Below are 27,500 nucleotides of genomic sequence, written 5' to 3'. Positions count from 1 at the left end.
GTCCATATACGATCACTAAAAACAGAAAATTAAACGATAAAAAAGGGAAATGATAAAAAAAGAGGAATAGACAAGATAGCAAGAGAACTGCGTCGTGCGGCTAAAAGAAAACGAACGCCATGGAGGTGGAACTGAATATTTAAGAGGGAGACTCAAGCAAATGTGAAAAGCAGGGCAGAGCGTCGCAAGCACTTTTGAAAGGCCCTCTCTCATGTGCTCTCAAGGGGCGGACACTGTAGGAGGAGGAGGAGGAGGAGGAGGAGGAGGAGGAGGAGGAGGAGCTGGGTGCAGACAAGGATGACATGGATAATGACAGAAAAAAAAGAGAAAACTAACACAAACTAAATAAAAAAAAGATAAAAATGAAGGTGAAGATAACGAGAAGGACGTGGGTAAGGAACAACATAGATAAGAAAGGAGGATAAGGAAGATGAATAGAGAGGAATATAAAGGAAAAAGAAAACATAAACAAGGAAGGGAAAAAGATGATAAAGATGAAGAAGAGAAACTGAATAAGGACAAGAATAAAAACAACGAAAAAAAAGGTAAGAAAAGAATGGAGATACTTAAATAAAACAAAGACGAAAAGAAAACATATGATGGAAACAAAGAAGAACAAAGAAGAGCAAGGATAAAAAAAATAATAAAGAAGAAAAAAAAAGAAGATAGAACAGAAAACAGAATGAATAACACAAGGAAAGATGATGAAGATGAGAGGAGGACGAGGGCGAGACGGGATGAGGAGGACGAGGAGAGCAAAAAAGGTAAGAGCGAATCCAGCATTCAAAAAACACTTCTCCTCCTCACCACGACTATTTTCAAAGGCCACAGAGATGACTAGCTGGGTTCTTAAGAGCATTTCTCCCATTAACAATATAGAAATCTTGTTAATCTGTCACTGGAACCATAAAAACACCCTTAAAAACCCGTGTGTCTTCATGTATAGCCTTTCTAAAATACTGGGGGTGTGACGACAAAGTGTTTTAGAATACGGTATCAACTGAGAGGGCTTGGCTGAGTTGATTAGCGGTAAAGAGGAGATAAATAATGATGTATACGTATAAAAAAATAAAGAGGTTAGATACAAGAAAGTGACGAGACCACGAGTTTTGGGAAAAAGTCAAACATACCTGATATCTTACATCCCTTTCGCTCGCTTGCCTTTTCTTCCTCTGTAAAATAAAAAAAAAGCAAAGGGAAAAAACAAACCACAATATATCGGAGACTGCACGAGACAGGGACGGGTTTGGCCTGTGTGTGTGTGTGTGTGTGTGTGTGTGTGTGTGTGTGTGTGTGTGTGTGTGTGTGTGTGTGTGTGTGTGTGTGTGTGTGTGTGTGTGTGTGTGTGTGTGTGTGTGTGTGTGTGTGTGTGTGTGTGTGTGTGTGTGTGTGTGTGTTTAGTTACACCACAACCACCACCATCACCACCTCCACCACCACCACCGTTAAAACACACACACACACACACACACACACACACACACACAAACAAACATAATTAGCATGTTGTGGATTATTATTCATTAGGGGAGAGAGAGAGAGAGAGAGAGAGAGAGAGAGAGAGAGAGAGAGAGAGAGAGAGATTCATGGCACTTAAATGAAACAAACAAATAAAGACGAAATCTTCACAGAAAGTCACACACACACACACACACACACACACACACACACACACAACGTACATCACACAACATAAATAAGAAAAAAAGATAAAGAAAACGAAACAAACCGAAAAACAAAACAAAAAACAAACAAAAGACAAAAAAAAAAAAAAAACACTCCTGCAACACAAACACAAACAAACACAAACAAACAAACAAGCAAACAAGATGCAACAATGAGTCCGTTAATACGTAATCCTGTTTAAAGCGAAAACTGGCAACACGGATACGCACTGTGCCAATCCGGATAAGAGGCGGATAACCGGATTGCAGGCCGGATGCGGTACCGGATACAGAAGCCAAACACATCCACTGACTTGTTTCTTTAATGATAAAAACTCTTTCTCTCTTTGTGTGTGTGTGTGTGTGTGTGTGTGTGTGTGTGTGTGTGTGTGTGTGTGTCTCTCTCTCTCTCTCTCTCTCTCTTCAAAATCATCACCCTGATCTCGATGCTCCGCCTATTGACTCCGCCCCCTCACGCCGCGGCATCTCATTGGCGCGTTCAAACTATCCTTACCGTCTTCTCATTTATTCTATTGTATTCTATTTTAGGTGGAAAGATCTTAAAAGACGTATTAAAGAAAGTAAAGTGGATAGCAATTTGAAAGCACCAATCAGATACGCAGAAGTGAGGCTTGTATTCATAACGCTGTGGTCTCTCGCCTTCACTGCTTTCCAAAGGCCCCAGTTGAAGATACTCGTGTTTTTAAGATTTTTTTTTATGGTTCTGGGGAAAAACTGGCACGAATTCTAGTTTATGAAAAGGAGACTGTCTTAATAACCCAGTTAGTTGTCTCTGTGGCCTTGGGAAATTGTCGTGGTGAGAAGAGAAGGCGGTTTTGATTACAGGCGTTAAGATAAGAGGCGGAGGGCGGGACTTCTCGATCAGCTCAGCCTGCACCGACAACACTGCTTCGCTTCCCCTTAAACGCTGGATTACTGTAACACTCCCAGCGGCCCTGTACGTGATGGAAAGTGTGGCGCGGGAAACAAGAGACAGGGAAAACAAGAGATAGGGAAAACAATTAAAAGGAAGAACGAAACAAAACAGTGGTGGTGATGGTATGCTAAAGTGATAGGTAGTGTGTGTGTGTGTGTGTGTGTGTGTGTGTAGCTCAAGCAAACTATCTACTGCCCATATACACCCTCACACGCTAACACGCACGCACACACATATGCGTTTTCAGATAGGAAGAAAATTTTACATAGGCATAAAAAGATTTCTGTGAACTTAATCAAACTGTCAAAACCATAAAGGAAAGAAAATAGAAATGAAAACGAAAAAAAAATATTGTAAAGTGATATAAAAAGCAATATATATATATATATATATATATATATATATATATATATATATATATATATATATATATATATATATATATATATAGAGAGAGAGAGAGAGAGAGAGAGAGAGAGAGAGGGTGAAGAAAAGCCGCAACAAAACCACCATTTCTATCTAAACTCTTGTAACGTGTCGGGACAAACGTAATCCCACCCTCAGACAATGAAAACCTGAGTGAGTGTGGCTACGTGCTCATCCAGCAGGGATCTCCGGGACAAGAGCTCCTGGACAACGACATTTCCTCTTGTATTCCCTGGCCCTGGCACTGTCACCTCCACCCATCACACTGCCTCATCCACGCAATTATAATGAAGGTAAATTTTAATCTCTTTGTCATTCTTAAAAGGAGAGAGAGAAAAAAATGTTCTTCATGAAAAGTAACAAAAACTGCAAAAAACATTAGTTTAAGAAGATTTACAACGAAGAGCCTAAAAGAAAAGGAACAAAGAGATGTGACGTGGGTAAGACGCTATGGAATCAGTGTCAGCTGAATGACTGTTAAGATCAGGTTTACATTTATAAATGCAGTGATTCAGCAATTCTCAATTTAGAAAATGTCTTGGCTTTATGCAACATTTTGAAATCCTGTTCCCTAAAAGCATGATCTAACTCTCTTGAATAGTTTGTTATGACAGAAAGGCCTGGATTTGTGATGTGTTTGGCTGTCCTCAAGGAGACACCCTTGTGCTCCCACATACGTAATTTCAAGTTTCGGTTTGTTGAGATGCGTCCTGTTGTACTACTGAGACAACGAACAGAAATGGTCATTTTTGCTGCGCCTTCTCTCCACCCTCTGTTGTTTAGGCTTTGGCGGATCGAGACTCAACCAAGTACCAAAGTATGAGTAGAGAGAGAGAGAGAGAGAGAGAGAGAGAGAGAGAGAGAGAGAGAGAGAGAGAGAGAGAGAGAGAGAGAGATTCATAAGATCGCGTAAAACAAAGCAAAAATATAATAAAGAATAAGACAAAGAAGAAGAAAAAAAAGAAAGAAAAATCAAACGCACTTAAAACAAAAGAATAAAAATCAAAACACTAGACACAAAGAAAAACAAAACAAAACAAAGAAAACAATATCAAAATCCAAAGAAGAAAGAAAGAAAGAAAGAAAGAAAGAAAGAAAAAAAAAGGACAGAACCGGAAGAACCAAGGAGGCGAACCCGCAAAAAGACGAAAAAGAAAGAAAACGGAAGAGAGAGCCGAACCGAACTTACCCGTATGGTCCTCATGTGTTCCTTCTTGGCAGCCTTGGTTTGGCCGCAGAACTTTTTGTAGAACCAGTGGAAGAGATAGTAGACACTCTTCGGGGTCGGGATGATGTTGAAGGGAGGCGGGCAGGTTCCTCCCTCCTCGAAGAAACTGATCCATAGCTTGCTTCGCGCGAATTTCCACTCCACGTCTGCCCTTTCCTGGATACCGTCGAAGCAGTAGCAGCAGCAGTGGCAGTAGTAGTAGCAGTAGTTGCAGTTGTGGGAGGAAGAAAAGGAAAGAAACAGTGGTCGTTGTTAGTAAATTGAGTCAAAATATCGACTTCACACGTCAATATCATGCCCATGCGTCACTCAACACCGAGAAAAAGGGTTAAAAATGACCACACAAGCATAATTTCTTTAGAGGTGGGTGGGAGGGGCTGACGAGTAGACTTTTGATATCACTTTGGTGCTAGATTCGCAGACATGGTGGAGACTCTGCAAATGTGAGCCTGTGGTGACGAGGAACCAGTCATTCTACTCACTAGGCAAAAAACTTCATTAGCATATGGAACCAGAACAACAAGGCGGAAACACATCACTTGTCACACACCAGGAGAGACAGAGAGAGAGAGAGAGAGAGAGAACAGGAAGGATCTTAAAATAAAGCCAAAAATGGTGCGCGTTGCCAAAATGGAGGGTCAAAAATTGCTTTCCTCTGCGGTGAGACTGAAAACAGAAAGGACATGCGATGGCGAGGCGAGGCGTGAGTGTGGGGGGATGGTGATGGTGGAGAGGTGAGCAGCGGAGGGTCAAGGAAATCGCCGTACATGAGGAGCGGTGGAGCGTGGAAGGTGGAGCCAGGTGTGTCAGTCACGCAGCGCAGGTGGACAGCTGGGCAGGTGTTCATTACCGCCTCACTGTGTACACCTGTTTGTTAGTTAGTTTGTTTTGTTTTAAGGTAACGGTGTGTGAGTTTCTGTGTGTGTTTATTTGATTTGTGCTTGTTATTGCATTAAGGCTTCACTTTTTTTTATCCTTTTGATTATTTGGTTGGGTTTATTGGCGCAGTATTTGCAGTTTCTGGTAAAGTGTCGTAACTGGGTATTGATTTTCCTTATACAACTGGAGAATATTAATTTTCCTTCCAGGACTTCACATGTCACGGAAATTTTGGAAGTAAGACAAAACAGAATGAGAAATGTACAAAAAAATATACAACACAAAAAAACTCTGGACACACTTCATTACTCATCATCACTTCTCATTATAGAACCTGAAGACTTTAACTTCCTCTAATGATTTCAAGAAACAAGCTAAATTTTGAAGATGAGACAAACACACACACAACACACACACACACACACACACACACACACACACACACACACACACACACACACACACACCACAAAAAACAGCCACGTGAAGACTAACGGCTTACACTCCATCACTCCATCACTCCAGCGCTCCTCAGGCCTGGCGGATTCGTTGCTTAGGCCTAAACTAGTCAAAAAATGTCTCCAGGTACGCACAAACACAGGTACAGGTAAATTACAGGCACGCGAGCCTTAACTTTATCTAGCCAGTGAGTTAAAGAAGAAACCGAGAAGAAGAGACGGAATAGGAGAGAGAAGGAGAAAGAGAGACAGAGAGAGGGGTGAGATGAAAGGAAAGATGACTATGAGTGTTAGAGTGAGAGGGAAGGGTGACGGTGGTGGGGTTAGTTTGATTTTTTTTTTTACTTTCTCGCTTGTTTTGCTTATTTAGAAAGTAAGACACGTTAAATTTAGTCCGAGATGAGCCAGGAAGGAGGGAGTGCAAAAGGAGGGAGGGAGGGAGGGAGGGAAGGGAATGGGAGGGAAAAAGAGGGAGGGAGGGAAGGAGGGAAATTTTTCGAATGTTTTCGTCTCAGTTTAAGATAAGGAAGGGAGGGAAGGGGTGTGATTGGAGGGGAAAGAGGGACGGGGGGGGGGAGGGGACAAGTATATATATATATACATAAAAAAAAAAGAAATTCGAGGATAAAAGCTAAGAAAAGAAAAAAAAAAACTAGCTTATTCTCGTGAACTGTTGCCAAATGAAAAAGAAAGAAAGAAATTCGAGGATAAGAAAAGGTAAAAAAAAAAAAAGAAAGAAAAAAAAGCTTAATCTCGTGAACTGTTGCCAAATGAAAATAAAAAGAAAAATATTACACCTTTATCGAGCCTGAGCTGTTGTAGAAAAAAAAAAATCCCACTTTTATTGCTCTGATCTTTCAATTACACTTCTCGAGTCCACTTCTTTAATCCATTCTTATTTTCCCACTCCAGAGATTTGTTGCCTACTTACTAATTTCCATTCTCCTTCAATTCCATAAAAATAGCCTTAAAAATCTGTGTAACTTATCTAAAAAGGTCTGTATTCTGAAACGCTCTGCTCTCTCACCACGAATATTTTCAAAGGCCACAAAAATGAAGAGATGATCAGCTTTTTAAGAGTGTTCCTCCTGTTAGTTTGTCACTAGAACCGTAAAAAGTCTTAAAAATCTGTATTACTTATGAAAAAGGCTTGTATTCTGAAACGCTTTGCTCTCACCACGACTGTTCTCAAAGGCCACAAAAATGAAGAGATAATCAGCCTTTTTAATTGTTTCTCCTATTGATGATGCAGAACTCTTTTAATCTGACACTAAAACCACAAAACAGTCTTAAAAACCTGTGTAACTTATTAAAAAGGTCTGTATTCTAAAATGCTCTGCTCTCTCATCTCTACGACAATTTTCAAAGGCCACAGAGATGAAGAGCCGGGTTCTTAAGGGTGTTTCTCCTGTTGATGTAGAAATATTGTTAATCTGACACTAAAACGTATGAAAAAGGCTTATATTCTGAAACGGTCTGCTCTTTCACTTATTCAAGGCGAGAGAATGTTCCTTCAGTTGATGGTGTAGAAATCTTGTTAATCTGTCACTAGAACAGTAAAAAGAGGAAAAACATCCTTAAAAAATCGTGTAACTTCAAGTAGAGGCTTGAAAAGTAAGGGAGATGTGGCCAGGAGTGTTTCAGAGTACGGACCAAAGCTTGAACATCATCGTCATCATCGTCATCATCAGAGCTTGAGCGAATATGCACCTCTTAAATCGTACCAATTTTTCCAACAGGATTACTAAAGAAAAACAAAATAAAAAAAAGAAAAAGAAAAAAGACTCGGGTACTTTGACAGTGTAACGGCTCCAAAAATACGAATGAAGAAAAGAAACACTAAAAAAAACATACAACGTCACAATTTAACGAACTTTTCCAATAGAGCTACAAAAAAAAAAAAAAAAAAATGAAAAACAAAATTCGGGTGCTTTATTAGTGAAAAGGCTACAAAAATACGAATAATGGTTGAAAAAAGCTAAAGAATTATAGATCCTCACAATTTAATCAACTTTTCCACCTGAACCAAAAAAAAAAAAAATGAAAAAGACTCGGGTTTAGTAGTGAAAAGGCTACAAGAATACGAATAACGAAAGAAAAAGCTAAAAAATTATAGATCCTCACAATTTAATCAATTTTTCCACCTGAACCAAAAAAAAAAAAAAAAGAAAAAGACTCGGGTTTAGTAGTGAAGCAGCTACAAAAATACGAATAATGAAAGAAAAAAGCTAAAAAAAAAATAAATATATACACTACGTCTCAATTCAATATATTTTTCCAATAGAACTGTCAAAGAAAAAGAAAGAAAATAAAGAAAACTGGTTCTTCCGACAGTGACACGGCTACAAAAAACACGAATGAAAACAGAAAAAAAATAAAACGCAAAAAAAAAAAAAAATGTTACCTCAAAACTCAATTAACTTCTCGAACAGGACAACCCAAAATAAGAAAAAGAAAAATTCGGGTGGTTTTAATGGCGAAACGGCTACAAAAAATACGGATAATGATAGAAAATACTAAAAAAAATATATATATAGATCCTCACAATTCAATATAAAGTTTTCCAGCAGAACCACCAAAGTAAAAAAATATATATATATATATATATATATATATATATATATATATATATATATATATATATATATATATATATATATATATATATAATAAATTCGAATATTTCTGATAGTGAAACGGCTACAAGAACATTAATGAAAAAAAAAAAATAAATAAACGCAAAAAATTATATGCTACCTCATAAATTAATAACCTTTTCCAACAGAACCAAAAAAAAAAAAAATGGAAAAGAAAAATAACAAAACTCAAATGAAGAAAGAAAGAAAGAAAGAAAGAAAAAAAAACGAGATATTTTCAACAAGCTCCTCCCCCAAAAAAAAAAAAATCAAAAAGAAAAAAAAAGAAAATAATAAAAAACTGATGCTTCTGACTGAAAAGGTTACAAAAACACTAATAACGAAAGAAAAACCCTAAAAACACACAAAATATAAAAAAAAGCATATAAGACAATTAAATCGAAGGGGGAGACTGGAGCGAGACTTCGAGCGAGATTTTGAGCGGGACTTCGAGACAGTGAGTGTTTACCTACCCAGATAAATGAAGTAGTGAGGGGAGGTAGGAGAGGGGACGGGAAAGGGGGAGGTGGAGCTGAGGGGAGACGTATAGGGTCGAGAGAAGGAAGGAGGAGGGAGAATGGAAGGTGGTGAAAACACTTATTAAACAGCAAACTCCCGCCATTAAGTACTGGAGTGAAGCAGGGAGGGGAAGAGGGGGAGACAACGAGGGGAAGGGGACACGAAGGGGAAACATTTAAACACCAATGAGGGAAAACACTAGGCATTAATGAAGGGAGGGAGGGGAAATGAGGGAAACGGAGATAATGAGAGAAAGAGAGGGAGAGAGAAAAAGAAGAAGAAGAAGGAGAAGAAGAAGAAGAAGAAGAAGAAGAAGAGGCAATAAGAAAGAAGATAGGAGGGTACATATTAATGAGGGTTTATGATAGTCAATAGTGAAAGTGAGGAAGGAGAAATAAGCGAAAAAAAAAAAGGTGATGAAAGAGAGGAATATGAAGAGAATATGATAAGACACGTAAGAAAGTAAGGTATAAAGGAAATGAGGAAGAAGAGATGATGAAAGAGGAAAAAAATGCAGAAAATACGAGAAAGATAATAAGAAACGAAGAAGAAAAAAAAGTGAAGGAAGAAACGAAAAGATGATGATAAAGCAAGAAGAGAGAGAGAGAGAGAGAGAGAGAGAGAGAGAGAGAGAGAGAGAGAGAGAGAGAGAGAGAGAGAGAGAGAGAGAGAGAGAGAGAGAAACAATACAGACTAAATATGAAGGAGAAAACAAAGAAGTAGGAGGCAATAATGAAAAAAAAAGGAATGGAAGAAGGGATAATGAGAGAGAGAGAGAGAGAGAGAGAGAGAGAGAGAGAGAGAGAGAGAGAGAGAGAGAGAGAGAGAGAGAGAGTATGGGTGCAAGGCGTGATGGTGAGAGGCAGAGAACAAAGAGAGAACGGAAAATATTACCTTGAAACCACTTCGTCCCTTGTCGGGGGAAGGGAAAGAAACGAAAAAAAAGGGAAAAAACGAAATAGTCTTAGTTGAAACGCTTACTATGACAAAGGGGGGGGGGGGAGGTGTATTAAGGGTGATACAGGGTGACGCAAAAGGGTTATACTGCTGTGTACAGGGTGATGCATAGGTTGTGGTGTTCCTAGTATACTATTACTGTACAGGGTGAGGCAGATTGTGCAGGGGGCGTGTTAGATACAGGGTGATTCAAAATACTAATGCTATAAGTACAGGGTGGTGAGAGATGAGTTGTTTTTTGTGTATATATGGACTGTTTGTGTACAGGGTGGAGCAGAAAGTACGTAGCGTGTGTATGTTATGTACAGGGTGACTCAAAGAACTACCAGCAGAATACAGGGTAGCTCAGAAGGAAGGGAAACGATGATATAAGCTAGTGTGAATGTACAGTGTAGTTCAGGAAGAAGTGTGATGTACAGGGCGGTGCAAAATCTACTATAATGTACATACAGGGTGGTGGAAAAAGTGTAGCTAGAGAATGTACGTGGTGAATCAGAAACTATCAGCGTACAGGGTAATGAAAACAATTGTACAGAGTGACTCATGAACAAGTAGGCTGTACAGGGTGGTGGGACAAGTGTAGACTGGATAAACAGAGTGATTCAGGAACTAACAATGTGTGCAAGGTGGTGAAAATGTGTACAGAAGATGAGAGAGGAGCTAGAGTAGGGGTTCTCAAACTACTCCTGTTAAGAACCTCCCTGGGGTGACAAGAGAGAGGAGGTATCGAGACATTTGCTCCTTCCTTTTGGCTGACGCTTTTCCTCCTTGTAGAGAACCAGCACTCAAGTGGACCTATTTTTTAATCTTTTCTGTTTTTATTCCCTTGGCTGGCGCTCTTCCTACATAAAAAGAACCATCCAGCCGAACAGAGTGTTAATCTAGCCACTAACACTATCACTGACTCAACACACAATGGTACTGCAAAGGGTATTATTACATCAGCCATCTAAATACCCCTAAAATCCTTGTCAATCCGTGTGGGGAAGGATTCACGAGCCACAAGTTGAGAATCCCTGACCTAGCCCTGACCTAGAAGTATGTACAGGGCCTGGTAGTGTATACAGGTTGGTGAAGATATGTGTAAAAACTAAATGAGGACCTGACAGTGGGTGTAAAGGGTGGTTGAGGGTCTGGCAGTGTGTGTACAGGGTGGTAAGTCAAGTTTTGAAGGTTGACAAGAGCCCTGGTGAGTTCTCAGATAAAAGAATGAATGTTTGCAGTGAATAAGAGAGAGTGACAACACAGCCAAGGTGAGTCTGCATCAAACCACTAATTAAAGGTAGATCAGTCACTTAGTTTAGGCACAACACTAATTAATTACCAGGTGAGCATTACAGAGACATGTTACTTATCATCACCACACATCATCATCATCATCATCATCATCATCATCATCACCACTCACATATCCTAACTGTGAGAGAGAAAATAGGTAAACAATATTGCCTGCTTAGCTGAAGGAAGGGAGAGATGAAATAAATAAAAGTGAAATGAGAGTAATGAATCGATATCTTGTCTGTCTTTTTATGTCTCCTATATTTATCACCTGCATGGCTAAAAAAAAAAGAGATAGAGAGATAAAGAAGAAATAATGAATAATTTTGTTTTTTTCTTTTTCTTTCATCTCTCTGGCTATATCACCTGCATGGCTGAAGAAAGAAAGATAAAATTAGATAACATAAAACAGAAGACGTAAAAAAATGATTATGTGTTTCTTTATTAGTCTTATCTCTATTTTCACTTTCATGGCTGAAGAAAAACAGATTGAAAATAAGATAAAGAAAGTGATATGAAAATAATACATCAATATTTTCCTTTCCTATTGTCTCTTCTATATTTTTCACCTCCATGGGTAGAGAAAGACAGAGATAGATAAGATAAAGAATAGAAATAAAAGAAATAATGCATAATTTTTCTTTTCCTTTCATCTCTGTTCGTATATTGATCACCTGCATAATTGAAAGATAGACAGATGGAAATAGATAAAATAAAACAGAAGAAATAAGAAATGACTAAATGGTTGGTATTACTTTTGATCTCTCTTCATCTGTTTGTTGATCACCTGCATGGCTCAAGAAACACAGATTGAATAGATAAAATAAAGAAATAGTGATATGAAAGTATGGTATCAATGTCTTCCTTTCGTGTTATCTGTCTTCCTACGTTTTCCCCTGCATGGTTAGAGAAAGATAGATAGATAAGATAAAAAAAATTGTTATCTCTCTCTCTCTCTCTCTTCCTGTATATTGTTTTCATCTGCGTGGCTAAAGAAACACAGATAGAGATAACATAAACAGAAATAAACAACAATAAATCAATGTCTTTCTTATTCTTTTTAATCTCTCTTCATCTGTTGATCACCTGCGTGGCTAAAGAAACACACATAAAGATACATAAAACAAACATAAAACAAACATAAAACAAAACAATATATAGATCAATGTTTTTTTTCTCTTTCTTTCATCTCTTTAATCATCCATTTTTTTTTTAGAGAACGGCATGAAGGCAGCGTGATTATCTGAGAGCCGTGGTGGGCGGGGCAGACAGACAGACAGACAGACAGACAGACTGGCAGACACACTGACAGACACACGTCATGCGGTACCAAAGCTGGTCAGAAGGGGAAAAAGAAGAAAATGGAGGAAAGACAGAGAGAGAAAAAAAATGAAAATAAAAATACGAGAGCGAGGGTGATTTATATTTGAGGGTAAGCTCCACCAACAGGACTTTATGGTTTGCTGTACCGAGAGAGATGTGGGTTGTCTCCTGCCGCGTGCTGTACGGACTAAGGGCGCTGTGCTACTGACGGAGGGCGCAGATTATAGCAAGCAAAGATACCGCCTGTGTGTTGATGGTAAGCGTTCACGGGGATTGGAAACTAAATATGCGCGTTCTGTAACTCTTTCTGTTCCTTTTTTTTTTTTCTTTTATTTATACCACGTGGGCTTTTCACGGGAATTTCTGGGCTAAAGGGGATACTTTTTTGTGGTACCTCCTATCTCAAAGCCCACCCGCTAGGAAACCGTTGCCCCGAGTGAGGAAGCCCAACCTACACTCGGACCGTGGACAGGATTCGAACCCGTGCGCTTGGAGACCCCTCGGACCCCAAAGCACGCCTGGTTCCACTGTACCACGGCGGCCCTCTTGGGATGGTTTGCACGGGGAATGCTAACGAAATACGCCTTTTTTTTTCTTCTTCCCCCTTTTTTTTCCTTTCCTTTCTTTTTTTTCTTTTCTTGTTTCTTTTTTTTAATTCTTTCTTTTGGCTAGTTTGTCCCTCTTACACAAAAAGATTCATAACAAGCAAAGGCACCGCGTGTGTTGATGGCAGGTTTACACGAAGGATTGGAAACTAAATACGCCTTTTTAATAACCTTTTTCTTGTACTTTGCTAGTTAGTTCCTCTTACACACAAAAAAAAAAAAAAAAAATCATAGGAAGCAAAAGTACCGCGTGTGTTATGGGTAAGCCTGCACGGGAACTGGTAACTAAGTGGGCCTTCTTCTTTTTCTTCTTCTTTTTTTTTTCCTCTTTACTCTTTCTGTTGCACTCTTTCTGTTGTTGGTAAGCCTGCACGGGGACTGGTAGCTAAGTGGGACCTTTCTCTTTCTTTCTATTTAATTTTGTAGTCTTCCTGTTGCTCTTGGCCAGCTTTCCTTTCTTACATTAAAACAAGACAGGTTCTCAGACACAAGTGGCCGATACTGTGGACATTCACGCACGGTAACGGCTCTCAATTCACGCACGGTAACGGCTCTCAAATACTCCAACCAAGCCTTACACTAACGATCCATCCCCTTCCTGTCCTCCAATACCCGAGATAAACCCGACACAGAGCAAATGAGTATGAAAAAAGATAAGTAGATGAAAAAGCAGAGTTGAGGTTTTGTTTGGTTTAATTTATCCTCTTATTTCAGGAGAGGGAAGCGAGTTGTGACATTGACGTGGCTCTAATAACCTTAATGAACGCAAAACAAAGCGAATAAATATGAAACTAGTAGATATAAAAGCAAAGTTGAGGTTCTGCTTTGTATTCCATTAATTTATTCACTCATCACAGGGAAGGGAGTTGAGCCGAGACATTGAAGTGCATGCCTCTAATAACCTCAATAAACCCAAAGCGAACGAATAAAAAAAAAAAAAAAAAAATGATAAGTAGATATAAAAGCATAGTTCAGATTGTTTAGTACGGCCTCTCATTAATTCATTCTCTTATCTCAGACTATGGAAGCGAGTTGAGATATTGACCTGCCTCTAATAACCTTAATGAACGCAAAACAAAGCGAATAAATATGAAAAAGAGATAAATAGATATAAAAATTGAGTTGAGGTTGTTTAATATAGTTTCTCATTAATTCGTTCTCTTATCTCAGGCTATGGAAGGGAGTTGAGACATTGACCTGCCTTTAATTACCTTAATAAACGCAAAACAAAATGAAAATTACGAAAAAAAATATATATATATGTAAAAGGGGAGTTGGGAGTTCTGTTTAGTAGGTTTTCTTTAAATGCTTTACTCTCTCATCTCAGGGAAGAGGTAAGACGCATTTTTACCTTGATTTTCTTTTGTCAGTCCTTGTAAAACTGTGTGCTATGTAGCGAATTTTTATCTTTGTGCTTTAATGTTTATATATGCCTTTATATATCGCTTTTAGACCACCGAAGATGACAAAAAATGATGTCGAAACGTTTGGAATTAAAGAAGGTGCTCGCTAGTGCCTTGGTTACTGGTCTCCTGATACTAAGATGGCATAAAAAAATCAGCCGTATCGGATATTCCACGAGAGAGGCATTGATACTCAGCTCTACATTGGTTGTGGAAGATTGAACAGGATTAGAAGCGACTCGTCAAAAACTCGACCATCGGATTCTCAAGTCCTGCAAAATGTATGAAGTGACTCTCAAATTTCTGAAGTTCAAATTGTATCGATGCTCTGTGCCTTGATTTCTTGATGAGATTAGACGCTTTTATTAACATCAGGAAGGGTGTATGGCGGTCAGAAGATGAATGGTCACGGTCTTCATTATCTTAACCCACACATAAGTTTCTGAAGCTGTATAAAATCACCAAATATTAAGCAGAATGAATATGGAAACGCGTTCTGGTACTGGAGAGATGAAGAATATCGAGACAAGACGAGCACAAAGTGAAAAAAAAAAGAAAGAAAAAAACAAACAAACGAAGTCACCCCAAGTCAATAACGTTAGAAAATGGAATGAAAGGAAAACGGGAATGACATTAGTAACTTGTCGCTCCCTCAGGCCACCCTCCTATCTGATTAAGGGGACCATTGTCAAGGCTCTCGCTCCACCTCCTTATTATATACATTTAATTAGTTTTCAGATTATCCCCTTTAAGACTGTTTCCCTTGCACGCCACATGCGATTAAGGGCTCTCCGGGCGGGGCTGTGGAGGCGAGAATACCTTGCGACTGTGGGCTTTTGTTATTTTCACCGACTGAGCTGATGAACCGTGGCCTTTGTTATTTTCACTGACCGAGCGGGTGAAATTGGGCAGAGACAACAGGAATGAGGTGACGAAAGCTCATTTGAGGTGGAAATAAATAATGTGTTAATTAGTTACTCTGTTTGCAGGTGTAAAGAAACCTCCTCCCCCTCCTCCTCCTCCTCCTCCTCCTCCTCCTCCTCCTCCGCGCAGGGCAAGGCTTGTTTCAATGTTGGCAAGCAGATCGTAACTCTCCTGGAAGTTTTTTTTTTTTTTATTTATACCATGTGGGCTTTTCACGGGAATTTCTGGGCTAAAGGGGATACTTTTTGTGGTACCTCCTATCTCAAAGCCCACCCGCTGGAAAACCGTTGCCCTGAGTGAGGAAGCCCAACCATATTACTACATCTTTGCATCAAAGGACATTATTTAGTCATCATTATTGACATTTATCGTTAAATTAATAATAAAAAAAAAAACTGTTGGGGATCGTGTTATGCTATCTAGAACCCTGATATGATGCTGAAAAGAGTTACGAGTGTCAGTGGCGGCGCTGCAACATGGTGAACTGTGTATGTCTAAAATGCGCCATTCGTCTCGCTATGACCACGCCATTAGCTATGACGGTTTGTAGAACACGTCCCCAGAACACATCCCTACTCGACGCCACGGTACGGAGACACTGAACAAATGCGTGTAGTCTTGCGAACACCGAGGGAGAAGCAAGGGGAGGTGAGAGGTGACAGGGAGGCCGAGGCGTGGCAGCAGGTGACAGCCAACAAGAGCGACACTGACAGCGGGGAGGAAAAGGAGGAACTCAGAAATCAACCGGGTGGGCTTCAAACATCAAGCCAACAATTGACCACGTGGCACAGAAGGTCAAGGTCTTGTTTGGTACACTGGGGCATGACCTGAAGCTGAAGGGAAGGACACACCGCTGGGAATACACAGACGCACGACTTGCCAAGAGAGGAAGGAAAAAAAGGGACGCCTAATTGTAACTCTTGTTCACCTCGTATTCAGAAACGCTTTGCTCTCCTACCACCACCACTTTCAAAGGCCACAGAGATGATAAGCTTGGTTCCTAATAGTGTTTCATCCGTCCATAGTGTAGAAATATTGTTAATCTGTCACTAGAACCATAAAAACACCCGTGTACCTTATCTGTAGTCTTTTGAAAGTATAATGGAGGTGCGATCAGAAGTGTTTCAGAATCTAGGCTTTAAAACTTTGCCTGGTATTCTTAACTGATCCACTTCGCAGGGAATTTGGCGTGTGGGAAACTGAAGGAACGCGAAGTGATGATTTTCCTTAACAGACTGAGCTGGAGTAGAAGAGAAAAGGTCTATCTGAAAGTTTTGTTCCTTACTTCTGAGTGTTTTGACGTCCATAAACTCACACAGGTCACTTTTCTTCAGAGTGGTAGTGGAAGAGGAAAGGTTTACTTGACTGTGACTCTTTAACGTTCTAAAATATAAAAAAAAAAAACCTCGCACAGACAATCGGTACAAGAAGAGAAAAGGTTTATTTGACAATGACTCTTTAAAATATCAACGTTCTAAAACACAAAAACTCGCACTAAAAATCGATGCAAGAAGAGAAAAGGCTTATTTGACCGTCACTCTTTCAATATCAACGCTCTAACATAAAAAAAGAAAAAAAAAAAAAATCGCAGACAATCGATACAAGAAGAGAAAAGATTTATTTGACGGTGACTCTCTAACATATCAACATTCTAAAACACAAAAACTCGCACTAAAAAACGATGCAAGAAAAGGTAAAAAAAAAAAAAAAAAAAAATCGCAGAAAATCGATACAAGAACACAAAAACTCGCACAGAATATCGATACTTGAAGAGAAAAAGGTTGATTTGACGGTGAATCTTTCAATATCAACGTTTAAACATCCAAAAAAACCCCGCAGGTAATCGACACCAGAAAGGAAAAGGTCTGTTTGAAAATGTTACTCCTTCGCACTAAATATTTTGATACCCAGATAAACGTAAGGATTATTTCTGATTCATGGTGGAAGAGAAAAAGTCAGTGCGAGTGATTTAAGAGTGGTTTTAGGAGTGCGTGGTTATGGTCCGTGAGTTCTGCGCTGAGTGGTGACGGGTGAAGGTGACGCGCTATGAGGGAACACAGTTACAGCGGCAAAACATCGACTTGGATTAATTTTGTTTCCTTGTCAGTGTGAAATCAGAACCTATATTGAAAAAAAACCTGCCATTTATTCTTATCTATTTTATTTGATCTTATATGCTTATCTTTCTAAATCCTAAGTGTTTTTTTCAGCAATTAGCATTTATGAGACAAATTTCAATAACTCAACTTAAGACCTCGGTAAGATTTTGATATAGCATTTTTTTTTCTCTCTATTTCTCTCTCTCTCAATCAGCAAGAGTTTCACAGTGAAGTGTATCTATGGCAGTTTGAAAGACGCTCAGAACCATCAAACTCTCCACATATCTCTCTTCCTACACGACCCGTTCCAGGCAGCGCTCGTGACTCCAATACCGCTTAAAATTAACTTCATTTCAGGAGTCACAACACGAGGCAAATTACAGTCGTTATTACTAGTCCGTTTTGATTCCTGGAGACTAATAATGAGAACTAAGGAAGTCAAAGAGCATAAATAAGAATGAAGAGCAAAGAAGACAGAATTCCTCAAGACGTATTAGTTGGAAAGGTAGAAGTCTGTCACCAGTAAGGAGGAAAAGGAGGAGGAGGAGGAGCAGCAATGAAGACTGACTTTGCCCATTCATAACCGGTGACGCTGCTGATGTATTGTGAAGAGGTTTTAGTGTATAGTGAAGTAATGCGGGTTTAGTCTGTTTTATGAAGGTGGGGGGGGGGAAGGTTTTAAAAAGACCTGCCATCGATCTGAAATTATCAAGGTGAGGTCAGATTTTAGCATAAGATTTAATTCCCTACTCGATGTAAAGGAATTTAACGTGAAAAGGAATTAAGGTTCTCAGTATTACATGGAAGAGGAATTTAGAAGGCATGCTTTAGGATCTTAATCTTAATTGATGGAGTTAAAAGCTAATCTGAATGACACACGAACCTTTGACATAATGCTAAATGGAAAGAATCTTAACATGGAGGAAAATTTTGAGGGTGCAACAGGATTTAAAGGAACTGCAAAGATTTGGGAGTTTAAACCACAACAGGAGGCAGAGGAGGCGAAGGAGGAGGAGGAGGAGGAGGAGGAGGAGGAGATAGAGCAACGGTGATACTAAACAGAAAGACTCTTAATATTACAGAAAACTTTATAAGGATGCATCAGGATTTGTAGGAGTTCTGGAGACTTGGATTTAAAGGAACTGCAAAGATTCTGGAGTTCAAATCACAACAGGAGGCAGAGAAGAGGAGACAGAAAAAACGGTGATACTAAACAGAAAGACTCTTAATATTACAGAAAACTTTATAAGGATGCATCAGGATTGGCAGGAGTTGTGGAGACTTGGGTTTTGCAGCACGGTAGGATTGAAAGAGTAAAACAACCAGGATAAACAACCAGGAAAATGCCAAATGTAAGACGTATCCATAACAAAGATAAATTTTGAAGAATGCATCGAAAGAGATTAAGAAAAGGATATAGGGAGTCAAATATTAAAGATTCAGAGATGTAGAACGGTAAGAATGATGCAAAATTTTGAAGTCAAGACAGACAAGGTACAGGAGGGAGGAAGTGGAGGGAATAGAGGTGGAGAGAGATGACTTGAGGCGAGGCAGTGAAGGAGAGTCAGCTTGGCACGAGGAACTGAAATTAATTGGAACTCCACGTAAAAAGTAAATTACAATGATAAAATGAAAATATGACCAAAAGGAACACCCCCAAAAAAAAAATAATCGAAATGCTTGAAAAATAAAACGTACTCCATATTGGAAAAGAGAAAAGGAAAAAAAGAGGAACTGAAATAAATTGGAACTGCACGTAAAAAAAGGAAGGAATAGGAAAAAGGAGCGAAAACAATGGAAATGCTAAAAAAAAGAAATTCATTCCAAATTCAAAAAAAGAAAATGAGAAAGAGGAAAAGAGAGAAAGGGAAAAAGAGGAAAAGAAATTAATATGTATTGTATGTAAAAAGTAAGGAATGGCTAACAGGGAAACAAAAATAAAGGAAATAGTAAAAAAAAAAAAAAAGACTAACTCGATATTGAAAAAGAGAAAAGGAAAAAGAGGAAGAGAAGTCAATACTGTATGTAAAAAAGTAAGTTACGAAAGAGTAGAAAAAAAGAAAAAATAATCGAAATGGCAAAGAAAAAAGAAAAAGACTTGAGTTGATACAGGAATGCAGAAGGAAAGAGAAAACAAAATAGAAACAGAAGGAAATTGTGAAGAAAAGGAATGAAAAAAGAGAAAAGAGAAAGAAAAAAAAAGATAGCAAAATGTAAAAAGTAAAATGAATTGAGGAAAGCTACAAAAAAAGAAAAGAAAAAGACATAGAAAGAAAGAAAACATAGACAAAAAGGTGGAAAAAAAAGAAAAATAAAATAGAAAAAACAGAAACAGAAAACTGAAAAAAGAAAAAAAACAGAAAACAGAAAAATAGGAAAAATAGAAAAATAGAAATAAACAGAAAAAATAGAAAATGAGAGAAAAACTGAAAATTAGAAAAAACTGAAAAATATAGGAAAAACTTAGAAAACAGAAAACAAATAAAAAATAAAACAGAAAAAACAGAATAGAAAAAATAGAAAATAGGAAAAGAAATACAAAAAAACTGAAAAAAAAACAAAAATAAAAACAAAAATATAAAAAAATGGAAAAGAACATAGAAAATAAAAAATGGGGAATAAAACAGGAAATACAAAAATAGGAAAAAGATAGGCAAAAAATAAAAAAAAAATTGAAAAAAATTGAAAAATATATAAATGAAAACAAAATTAAAAAAGAAAAAATACAAAGATAGAAAAAAACAAACTACAAAAATAAAGAAAAAAATAGAAAAGAATAGAAAAATAGAGAAAACAGAAAAATAGGAAAAATATAGAAAAATAGAAAAGAATATAAGAAATAGAAAATAGAAAAATAAAAAAAAAATAGAAAAATATAGAAAAATAGGAAAAATAGAAAAGAATAGAAAAAATTGAAAATAGAAAAATAGAAAAATAGAAAAAATATAGAAAAATAGGAAAAAATAGAAAAAATAGAAAAAATAGGAAAATATAGAAAAATAGAAAGAATAGAAAAGAATAAAAGAAATAGAAAAAATAGAAAAAAATGAAAACAATAGAAAATACGAAAAACGAAAAAAAACAGGAAAAAACGCAATAACTTCTGTAAACTCAAGGCAATGACGGAAACTTGAGAAAGAAAACGGCAATAAAATAAAAAAAAGGAAGAAAAAATAAGAAAAAAATAGATGAAACGAACAACTTAGAAAACGAGAATTACGAAAACTGCTGACATTTTCTGAACAATCAAAACGAAACAAAAAGAAACAAAAAGAAGAAAAGAAGAAAAAAACAAGAATAACAAAACAAAACAAAACAAAACAAAACAAAACACGAAACTCAACGCAAAGTAACAAGAGACAGAGAGAGAGAGAGAGAGAGAGAGAGAGAGAGAGAGAGAGAGAGAGAGAGAGAGAGAGAGAGAGAGAGAGAGAGAGAGAGAGAGAGAGAGAGAGAGAGAGAGAGAGAGAGAGAGAGAGAGTAAAAACAAGAAAATAACTAGTAAAAAATAAAAAATAATGAGAAAATGAAAGAGAGAGAGAGAGAGAGAGAGAGAGAGAGAGAGAGAGAGAGAGAGAGAGAGAGAGAGAGAGAGAGAGAGAGAGAGAGAGAGAGGAAAAAAATATCATGTGTTTGCATATTTCCTCGTAAACGAAAGCTAAAAGGTAGGTGGAGGAGGGCATGCAGAAAGTGCTATTTGGAATTTTAAAGCAGAATAAGAATGGAGGAAGAGGAAGAGGAAGAGGAGGAGGAGGAGGAGGAGAAGGAGGAGGAGGAGGAGGCTTACTTAAACTCCTCTTTACCTCCTCCTGCTAAAGGGAAGAGAGGAGGGAGGCAGGGAAGGAGGAGGACAGCTGGAGGGAAGATAAAAACATGTTGAAATTTGTGTGGAGGCAGATGTGGAGGAAAGGAGGAAGGATGGAAGGAAGGATGGCCGGAGAGAAAAGAGGAATGATGGAAGGAAGGGAGGATGGATGAAAAGAGGAAGGATGGAGGGAGGGAAGGACCAGGGTGGAGGAATTGAGGGAGATGATGAGACGGAAAGAGAAGGAAGGAAGGAAGGAAGGAAGGAAGGAAGGAAGGAAGGAAGGAAGGATCTATACGATACAGTGTAAAAAAAAGAAATAAAAATAGGGTTAGAAAAAAAAAACACTCAAAAGAACAACAAAATCTACATCTTCATATATAAAAAAAAAAAAAAAAAACACTTGAAAAAAAGTACAAAAAAGAGATGAAATAAACAAAAAATCTCGACCATCTCAACAAAAAACGAATTATAATCTTCAGGAAAAAAAAAAAAAATAGGAAGAAAAATGAATAAAGTTTCCGTGACAGGAGGAGGAGTCACGCTGTTCACCTGTAAACACCATGCAGGTTAATTAATGAGCGCCCTGAGGTGAGAAGGTGGTCTGGACAGGAAGACAGGTGGACCGGGGTGGTGGTGGTGGTGGTGGTGGTGGTGGTGGTGGGGACGAGGAAACACACACAGACAGGTGACGGAGAAAGTGTGAGGGAAAAGTACTGTATATATAAGAGATAAGTGTGTTTTAGGTAGAGTTGTATAGAAAATGTGAGGAAAAGTACGGTTTATATAAGGAGAAGTGTGTTTAGATAGAGAGAGTTTGTTTAGAAAGTGTGAGGAGAAAAGTAGAGTTTACATGAAGTTTAGACAGTTTATAGAAGTGTAAGAGAAAGGTAGAATTTATATAAGGGATAGCTGTGTTTAGGCAAAGATTTATATAGAAATTGTGAGGGAAAAGTACAATTCATATAAGGAAAAGCTGTGTTTAGAGAGAGTTTTATATAGAAATTATGAGGAAAAAAGTAGAGTAAATATAAAGTTTAGATAGAATTTATATTATATAAGTTTGAGAGAAAGATACAGTTTACATAAGGAACAGGTGTTTAGGTACAGTTCTGTGTAGAGAGTGTGTGAAAAAGTACAGTTTATATAAGGAATTAGTGTATTTAGAATTAAGATAGAGTTTATAATAAGAAATGTAACACAGATAGGAAAAAAAAAAACAGGATACTTTGAAAGGAACAGGTGCAACTGGAGTTTTATATAGAAAGTTTGAGAAAAAGATGCAGTAAATATAAGTAACAGGTGTGGTTAGATCAAATTTATAGAAAGGAATAGGTGTGTTTAGAATTTAGAGTTTATAATAACACAACTAAAACAGATAAGAAAAAAAAAAACCAGGATAACTTAAAAGGAACAGGTGTAAATGGATAGAGTTTTATATAGAAAGTTTGAGAAAAAGATACAGTTTATATAAGCAATAGGTGGGGTTAGACAAAAGCTACAGTTTATAGAAGAAATAAGTGTCTTTGGAATTTAGATAGAGTTTATGATAAGACAAGAAAGACAAGACAAGAAAACTGGATAATTTAAAGGAGAAAGAAGCGTTTTTGTGAGTTTATATAGAAAGTGTAAAAGAAAAAAATACAGATTATATAAGGAATCTGTGAGTTTAAAAGTACAATTTATATAAGACAGGTAAGATAATAGAGGAAACTGGATCATTGTAAAGGGAAAGGTGTGTACAGTGGAAATTTATATATACGAGTGAGAAAAATGTGAGAGAGAGAGAGAGAGAGAGAGAGAGAGAGAGAGAGAGAGAGAGAGAGAGAGAGAGAGAGAGAGAGAGAGAGAGAGAGAGAGAGAGAGAGAGAGAGAGAGAGAGAGAGAGAGAGAGAGAGAAAGGGAAAAACTCATATGAACACAAAACAGGCAGGTAAGGAAAAGAAACAAAGGTAAAAACTAATATAAAGAAAGATACAGAAAAAAAAGAAAAAAAAACAGGAAAAAGTGATTATTTTACCCCAAGTGTCCTTTTAAGAGTAAGAGGAAGAGAGAAGGGGAGGAAATAAACACGAGAAAGTAAAAAAAAAAAAAAAAATGGCCACACAACAACATACAAAGAAAACACACACATAATACAACTCTTCAAGACAGGAAGTGAACGAAGGAAGGAAAGAAGGAAGAAAGGAAGAAAAGAACAACAGAAACAAAGGAGTCACAATTATGAGGAATGGAGGAGGAGGAGGAGGAGGAGGAGAAGCCACAAAACACACACACGAACAAACAAATGGCCGTCACCGAGCCAGAGACACACACACACACACACACACACACACACACACACACACACACGCACCAAAGATAAGGAAACACAGAACACCGCAACATGTAAACAATGAAGAGAATGAGGTAAAACAAACACACAAACAAACAATCAAGCGTCAAACAACAACAAACAACAATAAAAATGATAAATGGCAAAAGCAACGAAAGGGAGAGAGAAAATTAACAAGAATGAGAATGAAAAGAGAGTAAATAGAGAGAGAGAGAGAGAAAGAGAGAAAGAGAGAGAGAGAGAGAGGAGGGAGACTCCACAGGGCGACAACGGCAATGTTAGCAAGCCAGACAAAGAATAATAATGAAAAATGAAGAAAATAAAAGAAAAAAAAGTTTGTAGCATTACCCCGCCAAGATCAAGATCAAAACAAAGGAAGGAAGGAAAGAAATGGCGAGTTTTTACCGATGCGATCGTTAGAGAGCTGAGTAAATGATTTGTTCCCGAGAAATGATAAAAAAATAGAACTACACTACATAGAGGGGAAAATTAATTGTTAGTTGTTATAAATGTGAAAAAAAAAAAAATAACCCTGCTATTATTTGTGGAACTAAAGAAGAGATGATTTTGCTAACGATAAACAGTATAAAGGATAAACTAATGACTAGGATGAGGTAGACAAAATATAAATGAAAATAGTAATACCTAGAGACTTGATAGAGATAATAAATTGTTAGTTTTTATAAGTGTGAAAAAAAACATATCCTGCTATGATTATGATTAGAAAATTAAAGAAGATATTATTTGTTTGTAAGAAATACTATAGACAACAATAAAATAATCACAAGGATCGGATGGAGAAAAAAAAGTTGCAAATTGTTATAAATATGAAAAAAATGCTATTACTATCGTTAGAGAATTAGAAAAGAATTTATGTGCCTACGAAAGATACTTCAAATCATAATAGAATAATGACAGATGAAATAGACAAGTAATGCAAAGAAAGTAATACATGTACACTAGATAGAGAGAATAAATTGTTAGTTGTTAGAAGTGTGAAAAACTACTATTACTATCATTACAGAATTAAAGAAGATACTACAAATCATAAAAAAAAAAAAAATAATCACAACGGTCAGATAAAGGAAAGAGAAATAAATTGTTAGTTGTTAAAAGTGTAAAAAAAAAACCTTCTATTGTTACATTAAAGATTTAAAGAAAAGATCATCTGCGAGAAATATTACAAATCATAAAAGATAATCACAAGGAAGAGACAGACAAACAATACACACACACAAAAAAAGCGATCCTGTGAGACTCAATAGAGAATAAAATGATTAGTTCTTATAAGTATGAAAAAAAAAACCTTGCTATGACTATTAGAGGATTAAAGAAGAGATTATGCTTACGAGAAATACTACAAATCATGATAAAATAATGACTAGGATGAAATAGACAAGTAATGCAAATGTACACTAGATAGAGAGAATGAATTTAGTTGTTAGAAGTGTGAAAGACTACTATTACTATCATTACAGAATTAAAGAAGAAATAACAACATAATTAGGAGCAGATAAAGAAAATGATACAAATATAAAGAGTAATACCTGGAGACTAGATAGAGGAAATAAAATAAATTGTTAGTTGTTATAAATGTGACAAACTGCTATCGTTATCATTAGAAAGTTAAGGAAGAGAAACAGTACGAATGATGATAAGATAGTAACTAATATCAGATGGAGAAAATATAGAAAAGTTACTAGTTGTTATAAGTGAAAAAAAATTGCTACTTCTGTCATTAGGGAATTAAAGAAGAAATTATTCTACTTACGAGAAATAATGCAAATGATAAGATAATAACTAGGATCAGACAAAGAAAATAGAAATAAGTTGCTATTTGTTATAAAGAGAAAAACAAAACACAACTGCCACTACTGTCATTAGAGAATTAAACAAGAGATTATTTTGCTTATGAGAAATACTAAAGATAACAATAAAATTATAACTAGGACGAGATAAAGGAAATAAAAATAAGTTGTTGGTTGTTATAAATATGGAAAACTGTTATTACTATCATTAGAAAATTAAGGAAGAAATGATCTGCCTACGAGAAATACTACAAATCATTTAAGATAATCAGAAGGATGAGATAAAGAAAATAAGAATACGTTGGTAGTTATAAGTGTGAAAACCTGCTACTCCTTGTCACTACAGAATTGAAGAAGAGATGATTTTGCTTACGAGAAATAATATAAATGATAATAAAACAATAACTAGGAGACAGAGAAAATAATGCAAATAAAAACAGACTAAATAGAGAGAAAAAAAATGCTAGTTGTTTTAAGTGTGAAAAAACTGCCATTACTATCATTACAAAATTGAAGAAGAAATCATTAGCTTACGAGAAATATAATCAATAATAAAAATAATAATAACAACAATAACAATCAGTTGATACGAGATGGAAAAAAAAAAATAAATAAACTGCAAGATATCATGTGTAAAAAAACTACTATTACTATCGTGAGAGCACAAAAGACAAGAACAGCAATGATAATAAACAGAGTAACTATCAACAGGATATCAAAATCTGGAGGTAAACGAATCACTGCGAGAGAGGAAGTTTGTATCCGAACGTCTGAAACAAAGTATAGGTTCAGTTACCACGAGAAATGAGAGTTTGAGGCACAGTACTTCAATTCTCGACACAGGGAGAAAGTACTGAACACGGAATGAAGGAATGAGAGGATAAAACAGCGTGGTGAGGAGAAAGTGATGAATGAGGAATGAGTGATGTTGCAATAAGGAATGAGCAATGTTAACCCCTTCAGTACCGGAACACAATTTTTTACCTTGAGATTTGTGTACGATTAGACCATTTTTATTGACATTAAGAAGGGTCTAAGGAGATCAGAATATTAATGGCCAGAATCTTCACTATTTTAATCCCCCACATAAGAATCTGAAGCTGTATAAAATCACCAAATAGTAAGTAGAATGAATATGAAAACGTGTCATGGTACTGAAGGGGTTAAGATAATGAGAGAGGGATGAGAAATGTTAAAATAAAGAATAAGGAATGAGTGATGTTAGAATATGAAGGGTGATGTAGATAAGTCGGTGATAATGAAAGAGGAACGAGTGATGTTAAAATAATGAAGTATAAAGGAGATGAATACTATGTCCAGAAGAAAATGAAATATGGTGAATGGTGAGTGAATAATACTAAAAAAAGGACAATGAAAGATGATAAATATGAATGACAAGATGACAACACAGTGAAAAATGAAATGAGAAGTCTAATAATGAGGAAAAATGAGACGTGGGGTGAATAATGATGGATAATAAGAAAAACAAAACAATGACAGACGATTAAGATGAACGATAAGATAACAATATAATGAAAAACGAAAAGAAAACTAAAATAATGAGGAATAATGAGACGTGGGGTGAATAATCGTAAAGTGAAGAAGGACAATGAAGAAAAAAGACAACATAACGAGATGCAGAATGAATAAAATGAATAAGATGAAGGACGATGGAGATAAATGAAAAACAAAACAAAACAAAACCATGACACTACAATGAAGAATAAAAAAGTGAATAATGACAAAGAAATAAAACAAAATAAAGAAAAACAGCAACATGAACTCAAACAAATGAATAATGAATGAGAGAGAGAGAGAGAGAGAGAGAGAGAGAGAGAGAGAGAGAGAGAGAGAGAGAGAGAGAGAGAGAGAGAGAGAGAGAGAGAGAGAGAGACCAAACCAGACTAAAAAATCAAAATAGGGATGAAATAAAGACAGCACAACACAACAGACTGAGGCGAGAGAGAAACACAAGACTCTCAGATGGACAGCAACACTCAGCACACACTCAGCAACACTCAGCAACACTCAGCAACACTCAGCACACACTCAGCAACACTCAGCAACATTCGGCAACACTCGGCAACACTCAGCAACACTCAGCAACACTCGGCAACACTCAGCAACACTCAGCAACACTCATCAACACTCAGCACACACACAGCAACACTCAGCACACACTCAGCAACACTCAGCAACACTCAGCAACACTCATC

General features: G+C 36.9%; 1 protein-coding gene across 18 annotated transcripts in view; it reads right to left on the bottom strand.

The window, feature by feature from the left end:
- Positions 1 to 27,500, bottom strand: part of LOC123512666 (transient receptor potential-gamma protein-like) — a 352,382-nt gene that overhangs the window by 21,520 nt on the left and 303,362 nt on the right. For 10 of the 18 annotated variants that reach the window (XM_045269141.1, XM_045269142.1, XM_045269143.1 and 7 more), the window contains 3 exons: positions 9,642 to 9,659; positions 4,217 to 4,411; positions 1,131 to 1,172 (listed from right to left, as the gene is read on the bottom strand). In XM_045269141.1, coding sequence (XP_045125076.1) covers positions 1,131 to 1,172; positions 4,217 to 4,411; positions 9,642 to 9,659 — 255 coding nt within the window. The remainder of the gene's footprint in view (positions 1 to 1,130; positions 1,173 to 4,216; positions 4,412 to 9,641; positions 9,660 to 27,500) is intronic. The other 8 variants (XM_045269150.1, XM_045269151.1, XM_045269159.1 and 5 more) reach the window with 3 other exon arrangements.

Source organism: Portunus trituberculatus, chromosome 34 (genome assembly GCF_017591435.1).
Source record: "Portunus trituberculatus isolate SZX2019 chromosome 34, ASM1759143v1, whole genome shotgun sequence".
In the NCBI taxonomy this organism is placed as follows: Eukaryota; Metazoa; Arthropoda; class Malacostraca; order Decapoda; family Portunidae; genus Portunus; species Portunus trituberculatus.
The sequence above is the reverse complement of the archived record's forward strand: the minus strand, read 5'-3'. Positions and strand labels throughout refer to the sequence as shown.